Here is a 23,783-nt window from a genome sequence, read left to right on the forward strand (position 1 = left end):
CACAGCTGAAGTCAAAATGACTGAGTCTTTCCCAGAGTACTGTACCTGTGTACTGGGTGAACCTCCCAAAGCCAGCTTTCGGGAAAATAGCTTCGGATCTCTGGATCCAAATCCAACATGGCATCAAGGGCTGGAAAATATTTTTTAAAGGAATTTCAGAAAATTAGAAAAGTCAGCCAGTAGTCAGGAACTGCTAGGACCAGCACAGGGGTGTAGACCTTGTAGTCCTTAGAGATGCTGATGGACTCCAGCTTGCATCAGCCCTAGTCACCATGGCCAATGATCAAGGGTGGCATGCTCATTTGTATGGATCAGTTTGCATATAGTGTGTATTGCATTTTCTCTCCCGCCCCCACCCCTTTTTGGCAGAGGAGGCTAGTTTTTAATAGGTGCACATTGGCTATGCATTGTGGAAGACCTGCTCCCTGTCTTTCAGGCCTTTTCCACCTATCCTAGGAGAACAGTGCCCTGGCTAACTCCAGCTACAAAAGCTGAGGCTGCTGAACAAAATCTTGAGCTTGAGGGAAGGTTTAGAGCAGGCATAGGCAACCTTGGCTCTCCAGATGTTTTGGAACTACAACTCCCATGATCCCTGACCACTGGCCCTGTTAGCTAGGGATCATGGGAGTTGTAGTTCCAAAACATCTGGAGAGCCAAGGTTGCCTATGCCTGGTTTAGAGGGTGTTGCTTTACTGAAATAAATGCACTTTCCCACGATATTCTAATTTTCTAAGTTTCACCTGTATTTTGGAGTGTTGATACTGTGAGCCCCTCCATCCTTTGCCCAAGTTTTTTCTTTTGTGTGTGTGTGTGTGTGTGCGTGCGTGAAATCGAACTGCACAGTGGTACCTCGACTTACGAAGACGATCCGTTCTGCAGCGCTCTTCGTAAGTTGAAGTCTTCGGTTGTCGAAGCGCCCGTTCTGTGCTTGCGCGGACCGCAGGCGCAGAACACACGCGCGGCGAAAAGACTTCCAGGGTTGTCGACTTCGTAAGTCGAAACCTTCAGAAGTCAAGTCATTCGGATGTCGAGGTACCACTGTATATCCTAAAGACTGCACAGTCTCTGTTGACCTTCTTACCAGAGGAACCGAGCCCTGGATAAGTGTACAACCCCATATCCACTGATTAGGGTGGCATGCAACATCCAACATCCACACAAGCTTTCTGAAAGCAGATCAAGATGGCTGCTTGAACATCAGACCCCAAGTTGGTTGGCTGACCAAAACATCTGTTCGTTCCATTCATCTCCTTTGTTTAAAAACCCCTGTGAAACAGTAGCATGCCTCCAAATGGTGTCATGTGCTAATGTTACCTTTTCTCGCCAGTATTAAAACCTTGTGAGTTTCATTCCGGCGCAGGTTTTCTGCATATTCGCAGCAGCGCTTAAAGGCTGCTATGCAAAGGCGTCCACCAGACTTAATGCGGCTGGCTCTCTCAGTACAAGTTTGCATGACGGGATACAGTTCTGCTCCAGTTCTACAGCACTTCTGAAGCTCTGGTTTTTTAAAGTAGGTTACTGAAATGACAATAAGTAATGATAGTCTCTTTCTCATGGCATAGTAAAATCAGTACCAGTTTCAAGTTTGGGGCGTCTCCCCAGGTTTGGGGTGTCTTCCCTCATTTTCATTTCTTTTTGAATTCGCATACTGCCTGCTACATTGCTGTTAGGGGTGGAGGGAATCTGTATGCATTTAAAGCTAAATCTTATCAAATTCAGACTTTCTGAAACAACATGTGAAATGAAACACAAGCTGGCCTTTGAAATTAACTGAACTTTGCAATGCAATACTCCAATGAAAAAATGCTTACAAGAATGCATATATTTGGTGGAAGCGTGCATAAAAATGAAAATATAAGTGAAAAATAACATGCAGTAATGCATTATATTAGGAGATATTGCTTCTAAGAATGATGAATTTAAAAGAGGATTTTTTTTAATATTCCCAAATTGCTATAGAATGTGAAGAACTGAATTTAAGATTGAGAAACCAAAACCGATGGTTCCTTCATCCCTAATTTATAAGACAGTTTATTAGTCATTATGAAAAACATGTCTATAAAAACAAATACAACAGTTCCTCAACAGGGAGAAATTTCATTTTGTTTGCATTTTTATGAGAAACTTCCTAATTTATGCTTCTCGAACTAATTATGAGCTGAAAAGCAGCTTTCCGTTTCATCAAAGTTCGTGGTGCAGTTCTCCAACCAAATAATGTCTATAAAAATGCATATAATAGAGAAATTGTGTGCTGTAAACACATATATAAGTGGAAACAGCATTAAAAGTCATTATCAGGGAAAATAGATTTCAAAAGTGTGCATATTAGTTAAAGCTTCATACAAAATTTTGTATAATAGGAGAAATATGCACTAAATAAAATTGCAGATTGATGCAGAAATGCAGAGAACTGAATATAAGATTGGAAAAATGAGAAACCAAGAGAAGATGAAATAGACGGATCTATCTGTCCCTATCCTCTGGGCAAAATGTTAAGCTTGGCTCCCGTCTGTGGCAGCCCCTCCCCATCTTAAGTTACCCAGAATGCAGTGCCCTAGCCCTTAGATTTATGAATTCATAGATATGATTAACAAAATAATAATAATAATAATAATAATAATAATAATAATAATAATAATAATATTTACTATTTCCCCAGCCACTCTGGGCGGTTTCCAACAGAAAAAATAAAATAAAATAATCAATTAAACATTAAAAGCCTCCCTAAACAGGGCTGCCTTCAGATGTCTTCTAAAAATCTGGTAGCTGTTTTTCTCTTTGACATCTGATGGGAGGGCATTCCACAGGGTGGGCGCCACCACCGAGAAGGCCCTCTGCCTGGTTCCCTGTAACTTGGCTTCTCGCAACAAGAGAACCGCCAGAAGGCCGTCGGTACTGGACCTCAGTGTCCGGGCAGAACGATGGGGGTGGAGACGCTCCTTCATTTCCCACAAATCGCTTGGATCCCCTCTTCAACACAAAAATGCTATTGAGTAAAACATCTGGCAAATGCTGTACCCATTTTGTCAATTTCCTCTTCGATGGTGGACCGTGAGGATCTTACAACAGATTGACAAGCTTCATCTGTGGAAAGAATTCAAAGATAAAACCAGAGGCAATGGAGAGGAATGTGATTTTATAAAGCTGGCAGTAAAATGAAAAAGCCTTGAGACCCCAGATATTTAGGGAGGACTTGCAAAAGGGTGTCACTTTGTGGTTAAAAGGAATAGGGGGCACCTGTTTCTTTTGAATCATCAGCATTGGCATTGGTCAGGAAGGTGAGTCCAGCCCTTCGAAACACGTCCACGTTGCTTTGTCCCCCACCAGCACCACACCCAAGGTCACTTTTTTCCAACTGCAAAAGTGCCTATGGGGGGAGAAAAAGGACAGTTGGGGAGGACTATTTTCAGCTTATATCAGGGGTAAGAAACCAGCGAGCCTCCAAAATTCATTCCCACCTTCCCTGACCATTGGTCATGCTGGCTAGGGATAAAGGGAGTGGGAGGGCCTAGGAAACACCATACAATTTACAACCAAGATGAGGAAGTCCACATGCCACTGGACTACAACTCCCATCACCTACTACCATTGGACTTCAACTAGCATCTGCCCCAGCCAGCATGGCCAATGTTCAGAGATAATGAGGGTTGGAGTCAAACAATATTACATTCTGTATATTTAAATGAACTTATTCAAATATTATATATTCATTCAAAATACGCATGCTATAAATATGAAACAGAGATATAGGGAAACTCAGGCCCAGGAGCTAAATGTGACCCTCTCCCGAGGTCAGATTACTCACTGGCCCTGCTTTGCACCCTCCTTGAGTGTTTTTGCCTGGCTGGAATATGTCCTTGAGCTTTGCGAATGCTCCTTGTTTGTCTAGCTAGAGAGAGGTATGTGAATGTGTGTAGTTACCAGACTACTGCATGAAGTTAACATTTATATTCATTGCTCTGCCCACCATGGGCATGTATGCCCCCAGAGCAGAGGGTGGCCCCAGAGGGATTGCGGCCCTTGGGCTGAGAAAGGTTCCCTGCCCCTGGTGTAACACAAGGCAAACAGGTTTTATTTTGTTCTGTTTGGAGCATAAGTACGCAACTCTTTCCATGGGCCTTGTCTTCGTTCTTGTGATGCCGTAAATTGCCACATCCATAGACGACAAAGCAACCAAAGAGTCAAACTGGGTTTTCAAAGAAAGCAAAACGGAATCTCCTGGGCTGTGTGTCCTTTCACTTGTTGATAATTTAACCTGTATAGGAGAGGAGGGGGGGGGGAGAACAGGATTCACTAAGGGAAATCCATTTATTTCAAAGGTACCTAACTGGGTCCCAGTTTTCTCTATAGTGTGTGCATATTTTTTTAAAACACACACTCACAATGGAGAAATTCACACTCCTCTAAGGTTTGAAATTCAGTTTTCCACTCAAGTAGCAAACCTTGAGTCCTAGTTCTGGGAGAAAGGTCATAAATAAATAAATAAATAAATGGTTTACTGGGGTTCAGCATACATATAAATCAATATATTAGTTGGAGGTGAGGAAATAAAAATGCATTTATTTTTTGCAAGATTACTTTGCAAAAATGTGCTTTTAGGCAATGTTTCTTCAGAAAAAGGTGTCCGCATAAAATTTTCATGAGGGCAATGTTCATCTTTTTTAAAGATATGAAATAAATTGCAAAGTGATGTGGGAAAGTGTTCAGAAAAATGAGGAGAAAAATGGGAGAAACCAAACTGGTCAGTGTCACCCAGCCCCTACATGTTACTCACCTCAAGGCTGTTTCCACATTTCCGTTCTACATTTAACCAGACTGAATCAGCTACCAACTCTGCAGCTCCCTCTCCTGTAACTATGTAGTAGACAAGTAGGCGGGCTGAAGGGACCATTTCCTTAGTTAGCTGAAATCCTAGACTTTGATAAGTGGAGTCTTTAACTCTCTCCTGAGTCCCATGGGCTATTATTTTTCCTTTGGATAAGATCTAAAGGAAAGGAGGGAAGGAACTAAGTTAAAAACAGTGGGCTTTGGATTGGGGGGGTGGAGAGATCTCCAGGGAAGGCTAGGAGAGAACCCTGCCTGAAACATGGAGAGCTGCTTCCAATCAGTGCAGACCATACAGGGCTTGTGCAGGGGGAGCGCACCGCCCCTGGCAGTGCGATCCCAGTAGGGTGTCATCACAGCTGCCCCCCCCTCCTGCCCTGGGCGCCATGCCCCCGCAAGGAGAGTACCACACCCCGGGATGCACTCCAGCCCTGCCCCCGCCTGCTCTCCGCCCCCGGAAGGCCCTGGAAGATGGGGTGCCATTGCAGCTGCCCCCCACCCACACGGGGCACCACGCCCCCGCAGGTGGTGTACCATGCCCTCGGGACACATGCCCTACCACTGCAGGTGGAGTGCCACACCCCTGCGACATGGGCCAGCCCCAGCCCCGCCTGCTCTCTGCCCCCGGAAGGCCCTGGAAGACGGGGTGCCATTGCAACTGTCCCCTGCCCGTGCAGGGCACCACGCCCCCCCCCAGGCAGTGTGCCACACCCCCGGGACACTTGCCACACCCCTGCAGGCAGTGCACCATGTCCCCAGGACGCGCACCACACCCCAAGGATGCACACCAGCCCCGGCCCCATCTGCTCTCCGTCCCCCAGTGCCAGAGCATGAAGCTCCGCCACTGGACTCAGCATAAGGCAGCTTCCTACAAAATTGACATTGAGAATCAACAATGTGCTTTGCTTGATGAAACCCTAAAAATGCAAGAGTAATTGGCAGTGAAATTGAAGAGGGCAATTTCAAAGAGTTCAGAGTATAACGTGCTCTAGAGCTACAATTATTAAGGTGCCATATCTTTCTGAGACACAGCACTGCAGGAGGAGGTTGTTTACAGGACATGTTGTGTGGTAAGTATATTGGGTTGTATCCAATGTTAGTCCTACTCAGAATAGACCCATGGAACTTATTTGACCTAAGTTAATCATGGTCATTAACTTCAACAAATCCACTCTCAGTAAGACTGGTAATAGATACAAACCCGTATCCACTGCTTAGAAGAAGCTCTTTGCACTTCTCTTCTTGTTCAGAATGGAAGGGTGGGCGGGTTTCCAATCCTGGCAGCAAATGAGATGTTGGCATGTTTAAGCGGGGTGGGGGTGGGGTTCCCAATGTAGGTGAAACTGAGCCAGTGCAGACCTGAGCAGGAACAGTGAAAAGTCTCATGCGCATTATGAGTGACTGAGACCCTTTGTGGGCGCCATAGGAGGTACATTTAAGCAACACTGGTGTCTGTAGAAGCCAGGTTGGTGACCTTCTGCTTTAGTATACTGTACATAACACTGAAGAAAGCATAGTGAGAGACAGACTTAAATACTTGTGAGTTTGCTGGTCTTTTGTGTCACCCAAAATCTCCTGGTTGAGGTGGCCACTTCATGGCATGCAATGGCAGGATGAGACCTGGAAGCTTGAGGGACAATTCAATGCAATTAAAGACAATACATTAAGAGGCAAGTGGATTTTTTTCTGTGCATACCACATAGCTATAGTGATGTATTTTATCAAGATAGTGGCTTGATGGGTGTATGTTGATGTGAAGGGTATCACCCACACGTAGCAATTGGTGGTTTGAAGCCCAGTCGATGTACAGATAGCTTCCACTGAGGGAAGCATATGATTTTGCCTCGTAGCTTTCGCTGGCCTGATTTTCTTCTGGTAAACTGGTGTCTGCGGTTTTTATCTGAAAATGATGGAAAACAATATGAATTTAAATCCACAGGGGCAATAAGAGTCTAAAAAAGTGCAAGTCAACAAGCAGGAAGGTCTAGGAAACATCAGTTGCTCAGAGGATAAGCATTGCATGCAGAAGGTCCCTGGTTCAATCCCCAGCATCTCCATGTAGGGCAGTGATGGCGAATCTATGACACACATGTCAGACGTGACACGCAGAGCCCTCACTGCTGGCACGCGCCCCATCGGCCCATTTGCGCTGTTGTTGTTGTTTCCCCCCCATTTGTTCTCCCGTTCCTCCTCACACTACAGCTTTCTCCGCTGTTAAAACCCGGATCCTTTGTTGTGGTTGTTGTTGCTGGTAGCCAGAGATTGGTTTTTAACCCTTTCTGCACTGTTTTTTCTGGCGCCTTGGCAGACGATGATTGGGTGTAACAGCGTTTGTTTTTTAACCCGTTCTGTGCTGGTTTTTTTGTGCTTTGGCAGACTATGTCGGTGCTGTGTGTTAGTTCCAGCGAAGTTATTATTCATCATTATTTCTGTTCTCTTCCCCCCCCCCAAAAAAAGTGCAGCAGCTTTGGGGCATCCCCCTCAAAAAAGCAAAGCAACTTTTGCACCCCCAAAAAACCCTCCAAAACTTTGGTCAGCAGCTCCCCCCCAAAAAAGCTCAACAACTCTGGGCAAAATAAAAAAATTACTTCAGTAGCACCTTAAAGACCAACTAAGTTTTTATTTTGGTATGAGCTTTCGTGTGCACGCACACTTCTTCAGATACGACTTCTTCAGATTTTGGTATGAGCTTTCGTGCATGCACACGAAAGCTCATACCAAAATATAAACTTAGTTGGTCTTTAAGGTGCTACTGAAGGAATTTTTTTTATTTTGCTTCGACTCAGACCAACACGGCTACCTACCTGTAACTAGAACTCTGGGCACTTTGTGATAAATAAGGGTTTTTTGGTTTGGTTTGGTTAAATAGTTAGTTTTTGGTTTATTAAATACAGTTATATATTACAATTATACATTTTTTGTTATTTAAACCACAAATATCGCGAAATTATGGTTTTTTTCTCGAAGTGACACACCACCCGAGTTATGCTCGGTTTTTTGGGCGAATTTTGACACACCAAGCTCAAAAGGTTGCCCATCACTGATGTAGGGCTTAGAGTTCCGGCTACGTGAAACAATGATGAGTCCCTACCAGTCAATGTAGGCAATGTTGAGCTAGATAGACCAATGGTCTGACTCAGCATAGTGCAGCTTCTTTTGCTCCTACAACCTCCTATCAGCTGAGGGTCCACTTATTTTGTCATGACTGCCATTCCTTCCCCCACACTCTGAGAACCTGGGGGTGCCTTGAGAGCCACTGACAAGTCAGCATTGACAATACCCAACAACGTGGACCAATGATCAATATAACAGATGAATCAATTAAATGTTGTGGTTCAAGTCTTAACATTAAACACATCTCATTTTTCCAACACCTCTTGCTGTCAAGTTTCTAAATATGGTTTAAGACAGGCACTCCCCGTCCCTTGGGGGGTGGGGGAGACACAGTAAACTTCTTAATAGTATTTTTTGTTGTAATGCACTGTGGTTAAATATAAAAATCCAGTTTTCAAGGTCACCCATCTGAACTAGAAGGGGGGGGCGGGGAATGTTCCAAATGCGCTGCACACGGGCCAAAATATACAGTCTCAAAGTACAGCCTGTACAAGAACTGAAACCCGAAAAGAATTTAACTCACTCGAAACTCCAGCACTTTGCAGTCAGAAGGAATATTAACCACAAATAAAGCTGTCCCATCGTTCTGGCTTGTTTGCCTTCTCCCAGATTCTGCACCTTCTTGAACTAACACGTTCTCTTCCATTTGCTCATTTAAGGCAGTAGCCGTGAAGACAATGGGTATGTTTCTAGCAGGGGAATCTGCCGTATCCTTCACCTGCACCTATTAGCACAGAAGCAAAATCATTTCACTATAATACAATCTTCTTTTAAAGCAGGGGTGGGGAACCTCTTTTCAACCTGAGGGCCACCTTCCATGGGCCATGGGCCAACTAGGGGCAAAAGTGAGCAGAGCAACAGGTGTAATTTTTACCTTTGCACTGCTGAGTAGTTTACAACACAGACACATACTATCCTAAAATTCTCAACAACAACAAAAAAGTTAGCTGTTCTACATACACTTGCTAGAAAACCTGATGCTGATTAGGATCCAGTCGCACCACACTCTAACCAACTGAGCTATCCTTAAGACTTTCTAGGCTGTGCCCATGTATTAAGACCTATGGGTATAGGGTGGTATACAAATTTAGTAAATAATAATAAAATAATAATAATTGTTGGGTAATTGTTTACTTATTTATGCATATTGCCTTCAGTTTCAGTTGACTTCACTTGCCCTCAATCCTGCTGTCACATAGCCAAATATGATTGGCTATGTGGTGCTGTGATGCCATCCTGTTCACTGCCATGGGATTCCTGATTGGGCGGGAGCAACCCATGTGACCAGGAAGCACGAAGAAACAGCATCGAGGGGGAACTCTGCCAAAGGAGCAGCAGCCAGATGAAACACTGGCACCAAAAAGAACAGGGTGGGGAGAGAGATGATAAACATTTGCCCAAACTAAGTGGATTTATTTAAGAACATTTCCACCTCACTATCACACCAAGTAATAATGTTCTACCATAATCTTTATACCTTTCCAATTTGGAAAAGGGGGAGAAATTTGATTTAGTTCACTTTTAAAGTAAAATGTACCAAATCTGCTCTTTCTAAAATAATACAATGCCAGCCAGCATTCGTTCCTCATTTAATCTGGGTTTACCCATTCTCATTCATTCATTCATTCATTCAAAGCATTTACCGTTTGCTTCAGCTGGAAAACCTCCCGGAGTGGCTTACAAATTGATTAAAAAAACAAACAACAGTCCCCGCCCTCTTACTTAAAATCTAAAAAGACATGGCAGGGGATGGGGAGGGAAGAGGGAAAACAAGCAAACTATTTTTTTCTGGGGAAAATCTAATTAAGTTGTGTTTGTTTGATCCTGTTACTGGCGATCAGTTGGCAATCTCTGAACCATCAATTTACATCAGGACACAAACTAAGATTCTTTCTTCTGAGGTAGTAGATGCTACAGGGGAGCAGGGATCTCATAAAGTTGTTATTAACGTATTATGGTAATTCCACTGAGTATTTCCTTTAGTCACGTTAACCAACCTTAATATAGAAGGGGAGCCCAGGCTTCACAAAGAGAGGAGTAGCAACCAAATTGAGTTTGTAAGGTGACAGAACATACAGGACACTGAAAAGTTCACTGTCTTCGCTATGGCCACCTGGCAAAAAAAAATTAGATGTTTCTTGTGAGAACAGGATTGAATACAAAAAAAAAAAAACCCACCTGTGTCATGTTAGCCATCCTGAGTTTCTTTCAGAAATAAGCTTTGTTTAGAACAAAATAAATAACTACCGTATTCTAGTATGGATTTTGGCAAATAAATGAACATTCATGGTTTGTATATTTAAGAAATACATATTCCCTTCATTGATCATTTAAATATTTCTTGTAAACAACTTAAAGACTTTACTACAATCAAGTGGAATATATTAACTAATACAATAAATAGATAATAGATTTATATCATGGTTCCCCCTTACTTTTCTTTAAACTAAAATGCTCCAAATATTGCAACTTTTTTTCATAGGCCAGTTGCTCCACCCTCTTGCTAATTTTCGTTGCCTTTTTTCTGAAACTTTTTCAACTCTACGCTATCTTTTTTGACATGAGGTGACCAGAACTGAACACTGTATTCCAGGTGTGGTCACACCCAGTGCTTCTTTTTCTCCTTAAAAATGTCTCATTTTCCTACTCATATTGAAATATTGCCCTTCAATGAGGCCAAACTTAGATTCACAAAATATTTAGAGGTATACATACCCCTGCGTCTCCCAGAAAAAAAGCACTGGTCACACAATATGACTTATAAGTGGGGCCAGAGTTAAAGAGAGTGTGTGTGAACATGAGATAATTACCTGTGGATTCCAGCACTGAAGCTGCAATATAAAGTGTTGCGCCATCAAGCTCTTGCAGACTGCCGTAACCTATTTCACCAACAGCCACTTTGCTGTTAAAATTGCACTCCGCTAATCCATTCTCCATCTGATGATTAAGATGCATAACAGTATCAGAAACTATCCCGGCACGGAGACAATTTTATTCATTTTATTTACAAAAAAAATTCTATACCACCTTTCATCCAATGATTCCAAAGAGGTTTAAAAAATACAGTTAGGTTTCATCTGCACTATACATTTAAAGCAGTATCATACCACTCTAAACAATCATGGCTTCCCCCCCGCAGAATCCTGGGAACTGTAGCTTGCTAAAAATGCTGAGAGAGGTCAGCGAGAGACCTCCTTTCCCCCTCATCTACATACAGTTCTCAGGGCGGTTTTACTGCACAACCCTCTTCCCAGGGAACTCTGGGAACTGTAGCCTTTTAAGGTGAATTTATCCACTAATTTCCGGGGGTCCAATCAGAATATAACTTAGTTGAATGCGGCATATACTGCCAATCCTGGCCCAACAACATTGGCTGCCAATCACTTTCTGGGCACAATTCCAAGTGCTGGTTTTGACCTACAAAGCCTTAAAAGACTCAGGACCACAATACAGCCATACCTCAGGTTGAGTACACTGCGGGTTGCGTACTTTCGGCTTAAGAATGCGGCAGACCCGGAAGTGTTTACTTCCGGGTTCCGCCATGCGCGCATGCGCTAAAGCATCACTCAGGCTGCATACTTTTTGGGGTGCGAACGGCACCCCGAAACAGATTGAGTACGCAACCTGAGGTACCACTGTACCTCAAGGCCTGCCTCTCCCCTTACAAACTGACCTGGACCTTGCAATCTCCACCTGAGGCCCTTCTTTGTGTGCCTTCATTATATATATTGTTAGACACTAGGCAAAAACATTCCTATTCTCCCAGGCTTTTGGTTAATTAAACAATCTATGGCCTTTTAAACAGTGTGGGGGTATTGTCTTTGTTTGCTTCTGCTGCTGTGATTGTTGTTGTTGTTGTTGTTGTTCTATATTGTAAACCGCCCTGTGATCCTCAGATGAAAGGCAGTATAGAAATTTTAACAACACTGAAAGGGCCATTGGTTCCTTATCTCTGGCATAAAGGAATACAGCAACATACAGCCAACCAATTAAGACTTGGATAGCATCCTGCAACACAGTATCAACATAAGACATTTCACACTTTTGCGATGATACCCATTTCTAGCACCAAAGTGTTCATCAGTGGGATGGCTGACTGATTCACTTTTGAAATCAGGACACTAAAAAGAACAAAAATAACTTCATTCGTTGACCTAGTTTTTTGGGACAAATGCTTCTGAATCCTGAAAGGAGCACCAAAATAGTTGGCAGTTGTTTGCTGAATTACAAATCCTGGCAACTCTGAAGTACGTTTCTCATTTTTAGCTGATCTGAAGAATGAAAAATTCTAAAGAACACCAACGTTCTCTTGCCTGGAAAATATATTGGCATCTGCCCAAGTAATAGCAAATATTTCAAACTGAGTTCCCAGAAGCAGCTGGAAATGGAAGCAGTTCAAAGACATGCACTCACACCCACTCAAGGGAGGACCTGGCTGGAAGCCGGGTCTGCAGCATCTTACATCCAAGTAACTGATGTTTAAGTGGCTTGTGGACTGGGCTGTTAGTTAAAATGTGGAAACGGTTGGCTTCCAAGTCGAACCATTTATATATTTTTAAAGAGTGGAAATTTGGGATAGGGGAGAAGTTCGGTTGGGTTTGCATTTTAATTAACACTGAAACAATGCACAAACCAAAGCGTTGTTGTTTTTTATTTAAAAAATCCTCCAATTCAAAAGTGTCCAAATCGCATATATGCACATAAATGTGTATTATTAGTAAAAATGTCCACATTAAAAATGCATGTACAGTGGAACCTTGGGTTGCGAACGTGATCCGTGCAGGAAGCACGTCCGCAACCCGCAGTGTTCGCAACCCGCAGCACCGTGTCTGCGCATGCACGGGTTCCAATTCAGCACTTCTGCGCATGTGCATCTATCTGTTTCAAGAGAGTGCACCTCTGGGGATGAAGTCAAACCACATAGTGACCTCTCCAGGATGCTAGCCTGGGCAGTGTACAGTATGTAGAAGTCCTAGGCAGCCCAGATAACAAGACTCGCCTCTCGGCCTCATCCTGCATCATGAGTGAAATTTACTTTTGAAGCATGGATGTAGGAGAAGCTCAAGTTCAAGCAGGCAAAATATACTGGTGAGCTGTCTACTGTTAACCTCTCATATGTGTTAGAATCGGTAGCTTTTCCATGCATACAGATACATGCAGAAGTGGCAACCAGAAAATGATGGGGGGGGGAATCCCCTCACACAGTTTCATGTTTGCTAAAGGGAAATTCAAGCACACTTCCATCATTCACAGCTGACAGCAAACCAGAACTATGTTTGCTCAAATGAAGTGCATTTCTGTAAGCTACCCTGGGATCCTCTGATGGAGCGTAGTATTGAAATTTGCATGATGATGATAATGATGATGCACCTGGCACAACAAATCCAGATTTTTTGCTGGGAAATGCACTGAAAACATAGGATGAATGAATAATTAGCAGGAAGATGTTTAAATGCTACACAAGCAAATCAGGACAAAAGCGCAATGGAGTCCAGATATCGTCAAACCACCACATAAACTTTGTGAAAGCAAATCAGGATGGATGCTCAATATATAGGTCCTCTGGGAGAGCCCTTAAATGTGCTCTTTCGGGTTTAAAAATGAAAAGCATTGACTGTGGATACAAATATTAATTATAGATTTGGGGGAACCCCCCTCCCAAACCCTATAAATTAATAAATGGGAGGATTTTGATTATTTGGAGTGTTAAAGGGAAACTTGCAGGCCAGTGGGGAAAATACAGGCTAAGCTTTCTTTCCAAGCCAGGGCCTCGCCTGGGATAGAGGCGTTAAAATGCAAAATGTCATGTTAGCCCATCTGAGAGCCTGAGCGTGGGCAGACAGAGTTTGCCGTGGTGACAGGATGTGGGTTCAAAGTGACAGGAAGAGTCTTTTAGAGCAAGGTGTGCTGGGAAGAAGATGGGGAAGAAGAAAGACTGGGAGAGTTGACTTTGACTCCAGGGCTGCACTGCTGTAGGACACAAGCCCTGCTTGAAAGGACCATGCTGTAAGATCTGGACTCCCTCCATGCAAACTGAAGGTGTACATATATGAATAAATCATACTCCTTAAAGCTCTGACAGTTTCCGCCATGTCTCCATTCTCCAAAAGGAACACAGACCCAGTGTAAATCAGTGGAACCGCCTGGTCTTGTTACTGCTCGGCAGAGAAAGCGGGAAGCACCCACCTTTTGTAACAATATCTAGAGATATTGAAGGTGGTCCATTTCAAAGTAGCTAATGTTCCACATTATTGCAGGCCCCTCGCCTTTTTAATAAATTGCTGGTCTGAATGTGTTTTGTTTTGTTTTAAAATGTTACATGGTCCTGCTAGAGTGCGGATTACTTTCATGGAAAATCAACAAGGCATCAACTGATGTGGCCTGGCTTCTCAAGCCAAGATGAATCCGTTCTGTGATGAGGTACTGTCTGCTCAATTCCAGTCCAAAGTAGCCTGTGGTTTGTTCATGTTTTCCTTATACCCTTGATAGTACTAGTTTAAAATTGGAATGCTGACTCTCAGTAACTGTCAGGGTAAACCTGGAGACAGATCTAAACCTCAGAAGCTACACTGGGAACTGTGACAGGAGGTCTGATGTAATTATTTTTGATCAAACCTTACCTCAATGAGTTGCAGTGCTCTGGGAAGCATCTTTTTTTCAGCTCCTTGAATTATTCCAAAACGGACGTAAACCTGAGCATTAGCCAATCTCTTGTTGTAAAAATATCTTGAAAATAACAGCAAAGCGGAATTATTATTACTGTATTATCACTACTATTAATATTGCTGCTGCTGCTGCTGCTACTACTACTACTACTACTAATTATTATTATTATTATTTAAATTTAGTACCCACCCTTTATCATAACACCACAGGGTGAGGTACTACAATTTAAAAGACAATATTAGAAACAGTTCAAAACGAAACCACTACACCAGTTATTGACACTGTTTCACGGAAAACCATGAGCTGAACTTAGAGTAGTGACTGATTTATTTCAGACAAGAAGGGTTTTGTTTCTTTGTTTAAAAAATGTATCACGGTGAGATAAAGAATGAAATTTCAGAATCACTGGGTTCTATGTCGCATTAGTCCTACTTGGAGTAGGCCCACTGAAATTAACTGACATGAGTAATTTAGGTTGATTGATTTCAGTTGGTCTACTCTGAGTAGAACTTACCGTAGTTAGATTAACATGTATTTTGAGCTATAATTTTAGCTTCAATATATGTTTTAACTGTTCAATATAGTTATATTTTGGGGGTTTAAAGCTCTTTAACTTTGATTTTTTATTGACAATTTTAATGTATGTTTTATATTGTATGTAAACCACTAGGATGTTTTATGTTGTATCCATTGCTAGTCCTAATCAGAAAGGACCCACGGAAATTAATGCTCATTATTAACTTAGATCTAGGCATTTCAACGTGTCCACTCAAAGTAGAAGTTAGATGAGCACAACCTTTTATTTACAATTACGTGGTATATACACTTTGTTAGATAAATAACTTCAACCAATTATAGCAGAAAACAAGAGTATAAACAATTAAGAGGAAGGAAACCATGTTTTGCATCCCAGAATCCACTACAACGTTTCAGAGGATACAAGGCAAGACTCTCACATTGCAAATCCCCCCCCAACAAAAAATAATTGTTTTTAAAAAGCAAACCCAAAGACAAACAAGAAGGATGCAATATTCACAAGCCCACCTTACCTCGCTTTAATAATGATCCTGAATTTTTCAAATTGCTGAGAGCTTATAAAATTCTTTTCTGGTTCTATCATGACAGAGAAGCTTGGCAATGCTTGAAATGTGAAGTGGAAGAAAGTTAAGTTAAACCCTTTTACTTTTAAGTATAAAAGAGATCAAATATATTTCTGCAGAACATTCACTGCTAGGGCTAGCACCTGTTTTCACCAGCCCTCCTTCCAGATTTTGGAGGCATGTGCTTAGACCAGCTCCTTGCTTAAGAGCAGGAAAGGGGGGAGAAATTTGATTCAGTTCAAATTAAGAAGCAAACTTGCCCGATTCTCACTTTTTGAAACAATATGTGAATTGAAGCACAATCACCCATCAAAAACAGGCATTTCTCTGAATTTTTCAACACAGATCTCAAATTAAGTAATGTATACAAAGATGCATATATAGGGGTAAAGTATGCATATTAATGCAGTCATTAGTGAATATAAGATACAAAAATAGGGGAAGCTGCTTTTCAAATATCTGGATATCAGGCAAAACTGCTCATAAAAATGTGCATATTAGGAGAGATAGCACCCTGTGGGTGCTATCATGTCCTCTCTCAGTTCTCTCCATACTGATAACCAGCTGGAAGTTTTACTTGCATAATTGCAGAATATGCTTCCAATGAACTTATTAATAATTTTGTTTCTTACACATATGGGTCCCAGCAATTAAAAAATACATAATTAAAACAGTTTGAAACACATTATACCGGTAGTCAAGGGGATAGTGTGGGTTTTAATCTATATATCTGTATATCTATATGATGTTAAAGACCAGGGTGAAGATGTCTGACTTCAGCATAAACCAGAAAAGACATAATAAGGGTGCCAAATACACCTCTGTGGGGAGGGAATTCCACACCTTAGGGGCTGCCACAGAGAAGCCCTCTTCTGGGCCACCACCCTCCATACTTCTGAGGGCAGCAGAACTACCAAGAAGGCTCCCTCTGCTGATCTTAACACCTGAGAGGGATTGTAAGGAAGAACGTGGTCTCTCAGATATTTGGGGCAGACGTCGTTTAGTACTTTAAACAGATAATTAGATATGGTAGCCCTCAACTGCTTAACCATTCATGAAATTAATCCACTGATGAAATTCATTATATTTATATCCCTTTCTTCTCCCCTCAAAGAAGCCTAGGGCAGCAAACCACGAGCAACAAAACAATACAATTAAAAATAAAATAAAACCTTTACAAACCTCTAAGGACATCTAAAAACAGTTAACAAATAAATATGTCCATCTTACTCATTAACAATTCAATGAATATTATAATGTACTTTTTCCTCCCCAAAGAAGATAATTAGTGAATTGGCTTTATAATATCCATATAAATATCCACATTACCATATTCTTTAACTTGAAACCCTGTTTTGGCAGAGGTGGTGAAATCCTTTTGATACTTGGCTTTTATTGTCCAATAACCATATCTATGGAGTGAAAGATAAGATTATTATTTTTAAAAATAAAAATGGGGAATGGGAGCCTTAAAGCCACACACTGAGCTTCTTGGACCCAGTTCCCCTGGTCAAGCCTCTAACCACTAAAGTTGTGCCCATGGGCAAGGGCATCTTTTTATTTTTATTTTTGCAAAAAAGTGTCCCCTGTGCTGTTTTAGACTTCAACACCTTTTTCTCTGTATTTTGGTTCCTCCTCCTCTGCAAAACTGCACAGAAAGAGGGTGACCGACAGAAACGAAGATGTTAATTTTGCTTTATTTCCTTTCAGTAACGTTTTACAAATGCTTGTGGTTTCAGATCGGTTCCAAGAAATTGGAGGATTGTTACTGTGATATTCCTTCCAAGCTTGCCTCTAAGCAAATAGCTTTACAAAGTTTTACCAAGCAGAGCTCTGCTGCACGTGTAGTGACCAGTGTGTTCCTCCTGCCATGCCCCTATGTGCCAAAACTCCAACACCTATATGTTTTCTTGTCTTGTGTCGAAATCCCAACTCCATTCCCTATTATATTTGAAGGCAAACCACTGCTTAATGCAGTAAGAAGTGACAGAAAGTAGTCAAGGAAAGTGAAATAGAGAAAGAGAGAGAGACTATATTCTCAAAACAGAATGAGTTGCTGACTGGCACTTTTCACAGAAACAAAGATGTTAATTTTGCTTAATTGCCTTCCAGTATTGTTTGACGTTACAAATAGCTTGCAATTGATTGGGCTGAACACCATGCAACTGTGAGGTGTCATGCTGGTTTGCATCAAACCAATTAGTATGACAAAGCCCAGCTATGCCATGTAATATGCAATATTTTTCTTACAGTTGTAAATTATAGTGCTTTTGTTTCTTTGCTTTTTTCATTGAATAAAGCGCTGTTAACTGTGTGCGCCATTGTAATGGATTGCTTTGAAGTCATTTTTGCTCCAAGTAATTTTTAGCCTCCAATCCCCACCCCCACCCCATTTTTGCCCAACCTGTCCTTTATCTTGCCCAACCAAAAGTGGCCACCCTACCATGGGCCCATCAATGCCCTTGACATAACCTCCAACATTTCTCTGGTGAAAATAGGGGTGTCCTACCATACCCTTCAACATTTAACTGATTGTAATTAGGACATCCTAAGGAAAAGCAGGGAATTCTGGGATCAAATCAGAAACTGGGACGATGGCTTCTGTAAATCCATGGCTGTACTTGAAAAATAGGAATACTTGGAGGGCCTGCCTTGAGGTCTTCACCTTGCACTCACAAAACCTGATTCACCACACACAGAGAGAGAGAGCTCCTTTGAGATGGTGAAAGTTTTTTTTTAATCCTTTGAAATTTACACAGAGCTTAAGAAGGAAGTTAGAAGGGTGACTCTCTTGCCCACTTCCTCTTTCAGCTCTGTGTGCTTTTCAGCACTTGGATTAATTATACAGGACCTGGCTTTTGCATTGATTGCTTGGAAAAAGTAGTCTGTGTGCATGCATTTCATTTCTTTCTGTTTTGGGGAAGGGCAAGGGCAGGCAAAATGGGGAGCAAAAAGTGGCCAGGGGGGTGGCACCCACAGCACTCAAAATCTAAATGTGCTGCAGGACCTAAAAGGCTCAGCAATCCTTATCTAGTCACTGAAGCACATTGGTGTTGTTAAGTGTGAGAGAGTTCTTTGGAGACCCCAATCCCCTTGCAAAGCTGCTGTTCCCAGAGTTCCCTGGGAAGAGGGATTGATAATTAAATCACCCTGAGTATTGTAGCTGTTTGAGGGGGATAGTGGTCTCATCACCCTGAATAAACTACAGTTCCCAGGATTTGGGGGGTGGGGAGGAAATGACTGTGCCATGTGCTTTGAAACTGCTTTAAATGTATAGATAAATGTAATGGGGTCTGTTAGTATCTCTCTTTTGGAAATTGTGCACATTCATACCCTCCAACATTTCTCCGATGAAAATAGGGACGTCCCATTCCAGAATCATCATTTTACTATTTATACCCCACACATTTCACTGGGTTGCCCCAGCCACTCTGGGCAGCTTCCAACATATATAAAAGAATAACAAAACATTAAACTTTTTTAAAAAACAAAAACCTCCCTATACAGGCTTGCTTTCAGATGGCTCAGGGGTCAGATAACTCCATGCCCTCCAACATTTCTCCAATGAAAATATGGACATGATCCTAAGGAAAAGCGTGACATTCCGGGATCAAGTCAGAAACCAGGACGTCTTCTCTAAATCAGGGACATCCCTGGAAAATAGGCACACTTGGAGGGTCTGCACAATGAAGCTTACAACAATTCTATGATTCTATGACTGCAGTCAGTCACGTCTGAGCCACCACACTGAAACAGTGCAATGTTGCATGCAATTAGAGAGGGCTGGGGGACAGCATTAAAAAAACAGAGCTGTCATCTTTTCCTTAAGCAAGAAACCAGCTATGTTGCTCCTTGCTTTCAAACACCAAGTTAATTTCCAGCACCCTCCAGAGGGCTAAAAGGAAACATGCTTTGCACCCTTTCAAATACATTGATTTGTGCTCCGTGTCGGGGGAGGCAGGCAAGGCGGTGGCTGGGAGAAGAGAGCTTCTCCCCCCGCCGCCTTGCACACAGCCGGCGTCGGACGGGGCTTCGGAGACCTTCTCCGAAGCCCCGTTGCATGCCGCTGCCAGTCCCCCAGAGCCTATAGGAACACATTGATCAAGTTTCAATGCATTCCTATGGGAAACTGGGACTCGCTAGACGAAAAATGTGTTACACGAATTGACCCGTGGAACGAATTAATTTCGTCTAGCGAGGCACCCTGTATCCCGCTTTATCACTACCCGAAGAAGTCTCAAAGCCGCTAGCATTCTCCTTTCCCTTCCTCCCCCACAACAAACACTCTGTGAGGTGAGTGAGGCTGAGAGATTTCAGAGAAGTGTGACTAGCCCAAGGTCACCCAGCAGCTGCATGTGGAGGAGCGGAGACGCAAACCCGGTTCCCCAGATTACGAATCTACCACTCTTAACCACTACACCAGAGTGGCTCTGGTTGAAAACCTTTGCTCTGAAAAAACCACAGCTGAAGGCAGCAGGGCTTCTGAACACCATTTGCTTGAAACCACAGGAGGGGAGAGTGCTCTTGTGCTTGGTTCCTGCTTCCTGGTTTCCCATAGGCACCTGGCCTACCACTGAGAGAACAGGACACTGGGCAGAAACCCCTCGCAGTGCAAAGAGTGGCTCAGGGGAGACCTTGCTGGGATTTGGGGGGGGGGAATGGTCCAGCTCCCCTGGCCTACAATTGCATTTCCACTGTTGCTCATCACCACGCCACAAGCAGATTTTTATAGCCAGGAAACTAAATTTATTCAGCATATACCACAGAGAAGCCTAGCAGCAGACGACATGGTGGGGCTGAAGACAGAGGCAGATTTAGGGAAGAGCAACCAGTTCTGCCTCACTGGGTACAGAGCCTAGGGCAGGGGTTCCCAGACTACGGGCCACGGGCCAGATGCGGCCCAATTGGCCTCCCAATCCGGCCCGCGGCGACCCCCGCCGCCCGCTGCCGCGCCCGCTCTTGCGGCGCGCTGCGCAGCGGCGCCATTCCAGATCTGAAAAAAATCACCGAAAATCGTTTCTGCACATGTGTATGGGCCTCTCCCGACCCAGAAGAGGTCATTTCCGGTGCACTTCCGGGTCGGGGAGGCCCATACGCATGCGCACAAACAATTTCCGGTGATTTTTTTTGGCCTGGAAGCGCGCCACCGCACTAGTAAATGGGTGTGCGCATGCGCACTGGCGCACACTCCCCCGCCCTCCGGCCCAAAGGCGGGTAAGTCTGGGGACCCCTGGCCTAGGGGGTACCACAACTATGACCACAACTTTGAGCAGAATGCAAGAGGCAATGGAACACCGAATTTTGGACTTGCAGGGGGTGCCGCTGAGATTTGAAAGACCAAAGTCCACCCCTGCCAGTCCAGCAGGTGGATCAATGTCTCTTACTAGGAGACCTTGAAGGCAGCTCTGTATCAGGAAGTTGTTAATGTTTGATGTTTTACTATGTTTTATATATGCTGTAAGCTGCCCAGAGTGGCTGGGGAAACCGAGCCAGATGGGTGGGGTATAAATATAAAATTATTATTAATAATAATTATGGGTGGAGTAAGGTAGTCAGGAGGGTTTCTGGGTGCAGAAGTATCAACAGGAGTGCTGGATGGGCTCAGCCATCGTGTTTGCACCATGCTGAACTTGTCACCATCAGCCTCCCTCCACCTCCCTCCAGCCTCCCACCACCTCAGCCTCCCAGAAATGAGCAGCAACTCACTTATCAGGTGGTCAGATAAGTGCCTCTGCCCTATCATACCATCCACTAGTGGAGAGAAGCCTTCTTCCTTTCCCTTCCACTCAATATTTGGTCTCCAGTTTTGAGAGGTTTTATCTAATGAATGGATTTGTAAAACAATACTGAAACCCCCACCCCCCTCCACCATAACAAGGTTCCAAAATTATTGATTTGACAGTAGTGACAAATATTCGCTGCACCGTGGGATAAGTCCTGATCAACCCACTTGGATTCAGGCTATATAAAGAAAGATTTTAAAGCTGACTGAGCACACATCCCTTATACTAAATAAAGGAAAGGTTTCATTCAACCCGTAACATTTAAAATATGAATAGATCTACTTAGGATATGGTGGGATTTTGAAGTCAGGGAAAGATAAAATCCCGGTGATGTCCTCTTCCTCGATAATATCCACTTCTACTCCATCAGGATCCTTTACAGAAAATAAAAAATAGCTTTTACAGCTATGGCAGAACGTTAATTATCTAAATGAATAAGATAGCATGTATGTCTTAGGATAATCAAGTATGGAAACCCATGTATGCTCTTTTGAATCTTTTTACCTATCTTTTAAATGAATTATCTCCAACTTAGGATATTTTTGAACTGGACAAGGCTGTCACATCCACACTATATGTTTAAACCAGTGTTTCTCAACCAGTGTGCCTCGCCTCCAGATGTTTTGGGACTACAACTCCCATCATCCCTAGCTAGCAAGACCAGTGGTCAGGAATGATGGGAGTTGTAGTCCCAAAACATCTGGAGGCACACTGGTTGAGAAACACTGGTTTAAACAACCTCTAATGAACTTTAAAGCACATGGCTTCCCGCAAAGGAATCTGGGAACTCTAATAATAATAATAATAATAATAATAATAATAATAATAATAATAATAATTTTTTATTATTTATACCCCACCCATCTGGCTGGGCCTCCCCAGCCACTCTGGGTGGCTTCCAACAGAAGTATTAAAATACAATAATATATTAAACGTTAAAAGCTTCCCTAAACAGGGCTGCCTTCAGATGTCCTCTAAAAGTCTGGTACTGTAGTTGTTTTTTTCTTTGACATCTGGTGGGAGGGCGTTCCACAGGGCAGACGCCACTACCGAGAAGGCCCTCTGCCTGGTTCCATGTAACTTGGCTTCTCGCAGCAAGGGAACTGCCAGAAGGCTCTCACCACTGGACCCCAGTGTCCGGGCTGGATGATGGGGGTGGAGACGCTCCTTCAGGTATACTGGACCGAGGCCTATTACCTATTACAAGAGCTGCAGCTCCCAGCACCCTTAACAAACTACAGTTCCCAAGAATGTTTGTGGTGAGCCATGTGCTTTCAATGCAAGGTGTGACTGTAATGAAGCAACAAAAGAACACAATTATATTCCATGAAGAGCTTGAGCATTCCCCTAGCTGCTCAGTGAAAGCTGCTGATTCAAGTTCTTGGTGGAAATGGCCATGCCAGGCCACATAAGGACATCTGGTGTTTCTAACTATTCCTAGTGCTCCTTGGCTGCTTTGAACGGCAAAGTGTGGCAGTGCCTGTACTTTGGAACTCCCTGCCTATTGAAATCAAGCAGGCACCTTCCCCGTACACTTGTTGCTGCCTGCTAAAAACACTCCCATACTCCACATGGCATAATTATGAAGCTGAGCCCCGTCTCAATTCGAAACAGAAGAATTTTTCACATGCGCATGGGATAATGTGAGGAAAGAATTTTTCATACACTATGGCAGGCACGTCCAACAGGTAGATTGTGATCTACCGGTAGATCACTGGACATCTGTGGTAGATCACTGATAGATCACTGGCTTCCCCCCCCCCAAAGAAGCTCAACAACTTTTGTCTCCCCTAATAAAAGCTCCACATTTTTGCCTTGCACCTCCCAAAAACGCTCCTTCCTCCTCCCTAAAAAAGTTCAACAACTTTGACCTGAACCCCAAAAAACAGGGCTTTCCTTCCTAAAAAGAAGTTCAACTTTGACCTGAACCCCCCCCCAAAAAAGGGGGTAGATCACTGCCAGTTTTTAACTCTGTTAGTAGATCGCAGTCTCTTGGGAGTTGGCCAACCCTGCACTATGGCATAACTGCATGATATTCTGCTTGTTTTCTAACAGCTTGTAACAATTGTAAACCTACATATACTCTTTAGAGTTCAATATGAGTCAATATATTCCTTTGACTAGTCAAGTAATTAGTTCCATAATACAATATTAATAAAAGCTTCCAAAACTTCAAGAGGACTGGTTTCATTTTCATCATCTTCTTTTTCATCTTTTCTCATCTGCCCCCCTTTTAAAATAAGCTGCCTAGCTCCTTCATAAATGCAAGTGCACAAAAGCTAATTTCACACTGCAA

General features: G+C 43.0%; 1 protein-coding gene across 4 annotated transcripts in view; it reads right to left on the bottom strand.

Annotated features, from left to right (window-relative positions):
* Window positions 1-23,783, bottom strand: part of C5 (complement C5) — a 187,088-nt gene that overhangs the window by 155,385 nt on the left and 7,920 nt on the right. For all 4 annotated transcript variants that reach the window (XR_009557030.1, XM_060270512.1, XM_035113409.2 and 1 more), the window contains 14 exons: window positions 21,770-21,861; window positions 17,034-17,116; window positions 15,654-15,744; window positions 14,559-14,664; window positions 10,749-10,875; window positions 9,936-10,051; window positions 8,462-8,662; window positions 6,521-6,724; window positions 4,775-4,984; window positions 4,106-4,255; window positions 3,238-3,367; window positions 3,019-3,084; window positions 1,315-1,518; window positions 46-130 (listed from right to left, as the gene is read on the bottom strand). Coding sequence is in view for 3 of the 4 variants with exons in the window: in XM_035113409.2 (XP_034969300.2) it covers window positions 46-130; window positions 1,315-1,518; window positions 3,019-3,084; window positions 3,238-3,367; window positions 4,106-4,255; window positions 4,775-4,984; window positions 6,521-6,724; window positions 8,462-8,662; window positions 9,936-10,051; window positions 10,749-10,875; window positions 14,559-14,664; window positions 15,654-15,744; window positions 17,034-17,116; window positions 21,770-21,861 (1,865 nt within the window). In the remaining variant the exon portion in view is untranslated. The remainder of the gene's footprint in view (window positions 1-45; window positions 131-1,314; window positions 1,519-3,018; window positions 3,085-3,237; window positions 3,368-4,105; window positions 4,256-4,774; window positions 4,985-6,520; window positions 6,725-8,461; window positions 8,663-9,935; window positions 10,052-10,748; window positions 10,876-14,558; window positions 14,665-15,653; window positions 15,745-17,033; window positions 17,117-21,769; window positions 21,862-23,783) is intronic.

This window comes from Zootoca vivipara, chromosome Z, assembly GCF_963506605.1.
Source record: "Zootoca vivipara chromosome Z, rZooViv1.1, whole genome shotgun sequence".
Lineage (NCBI taxonomy): Eukaryota > Metazoa > Chordata > Lepidosauria > Squamata > Lacertidae > Zootoca > Zootoca vivipara.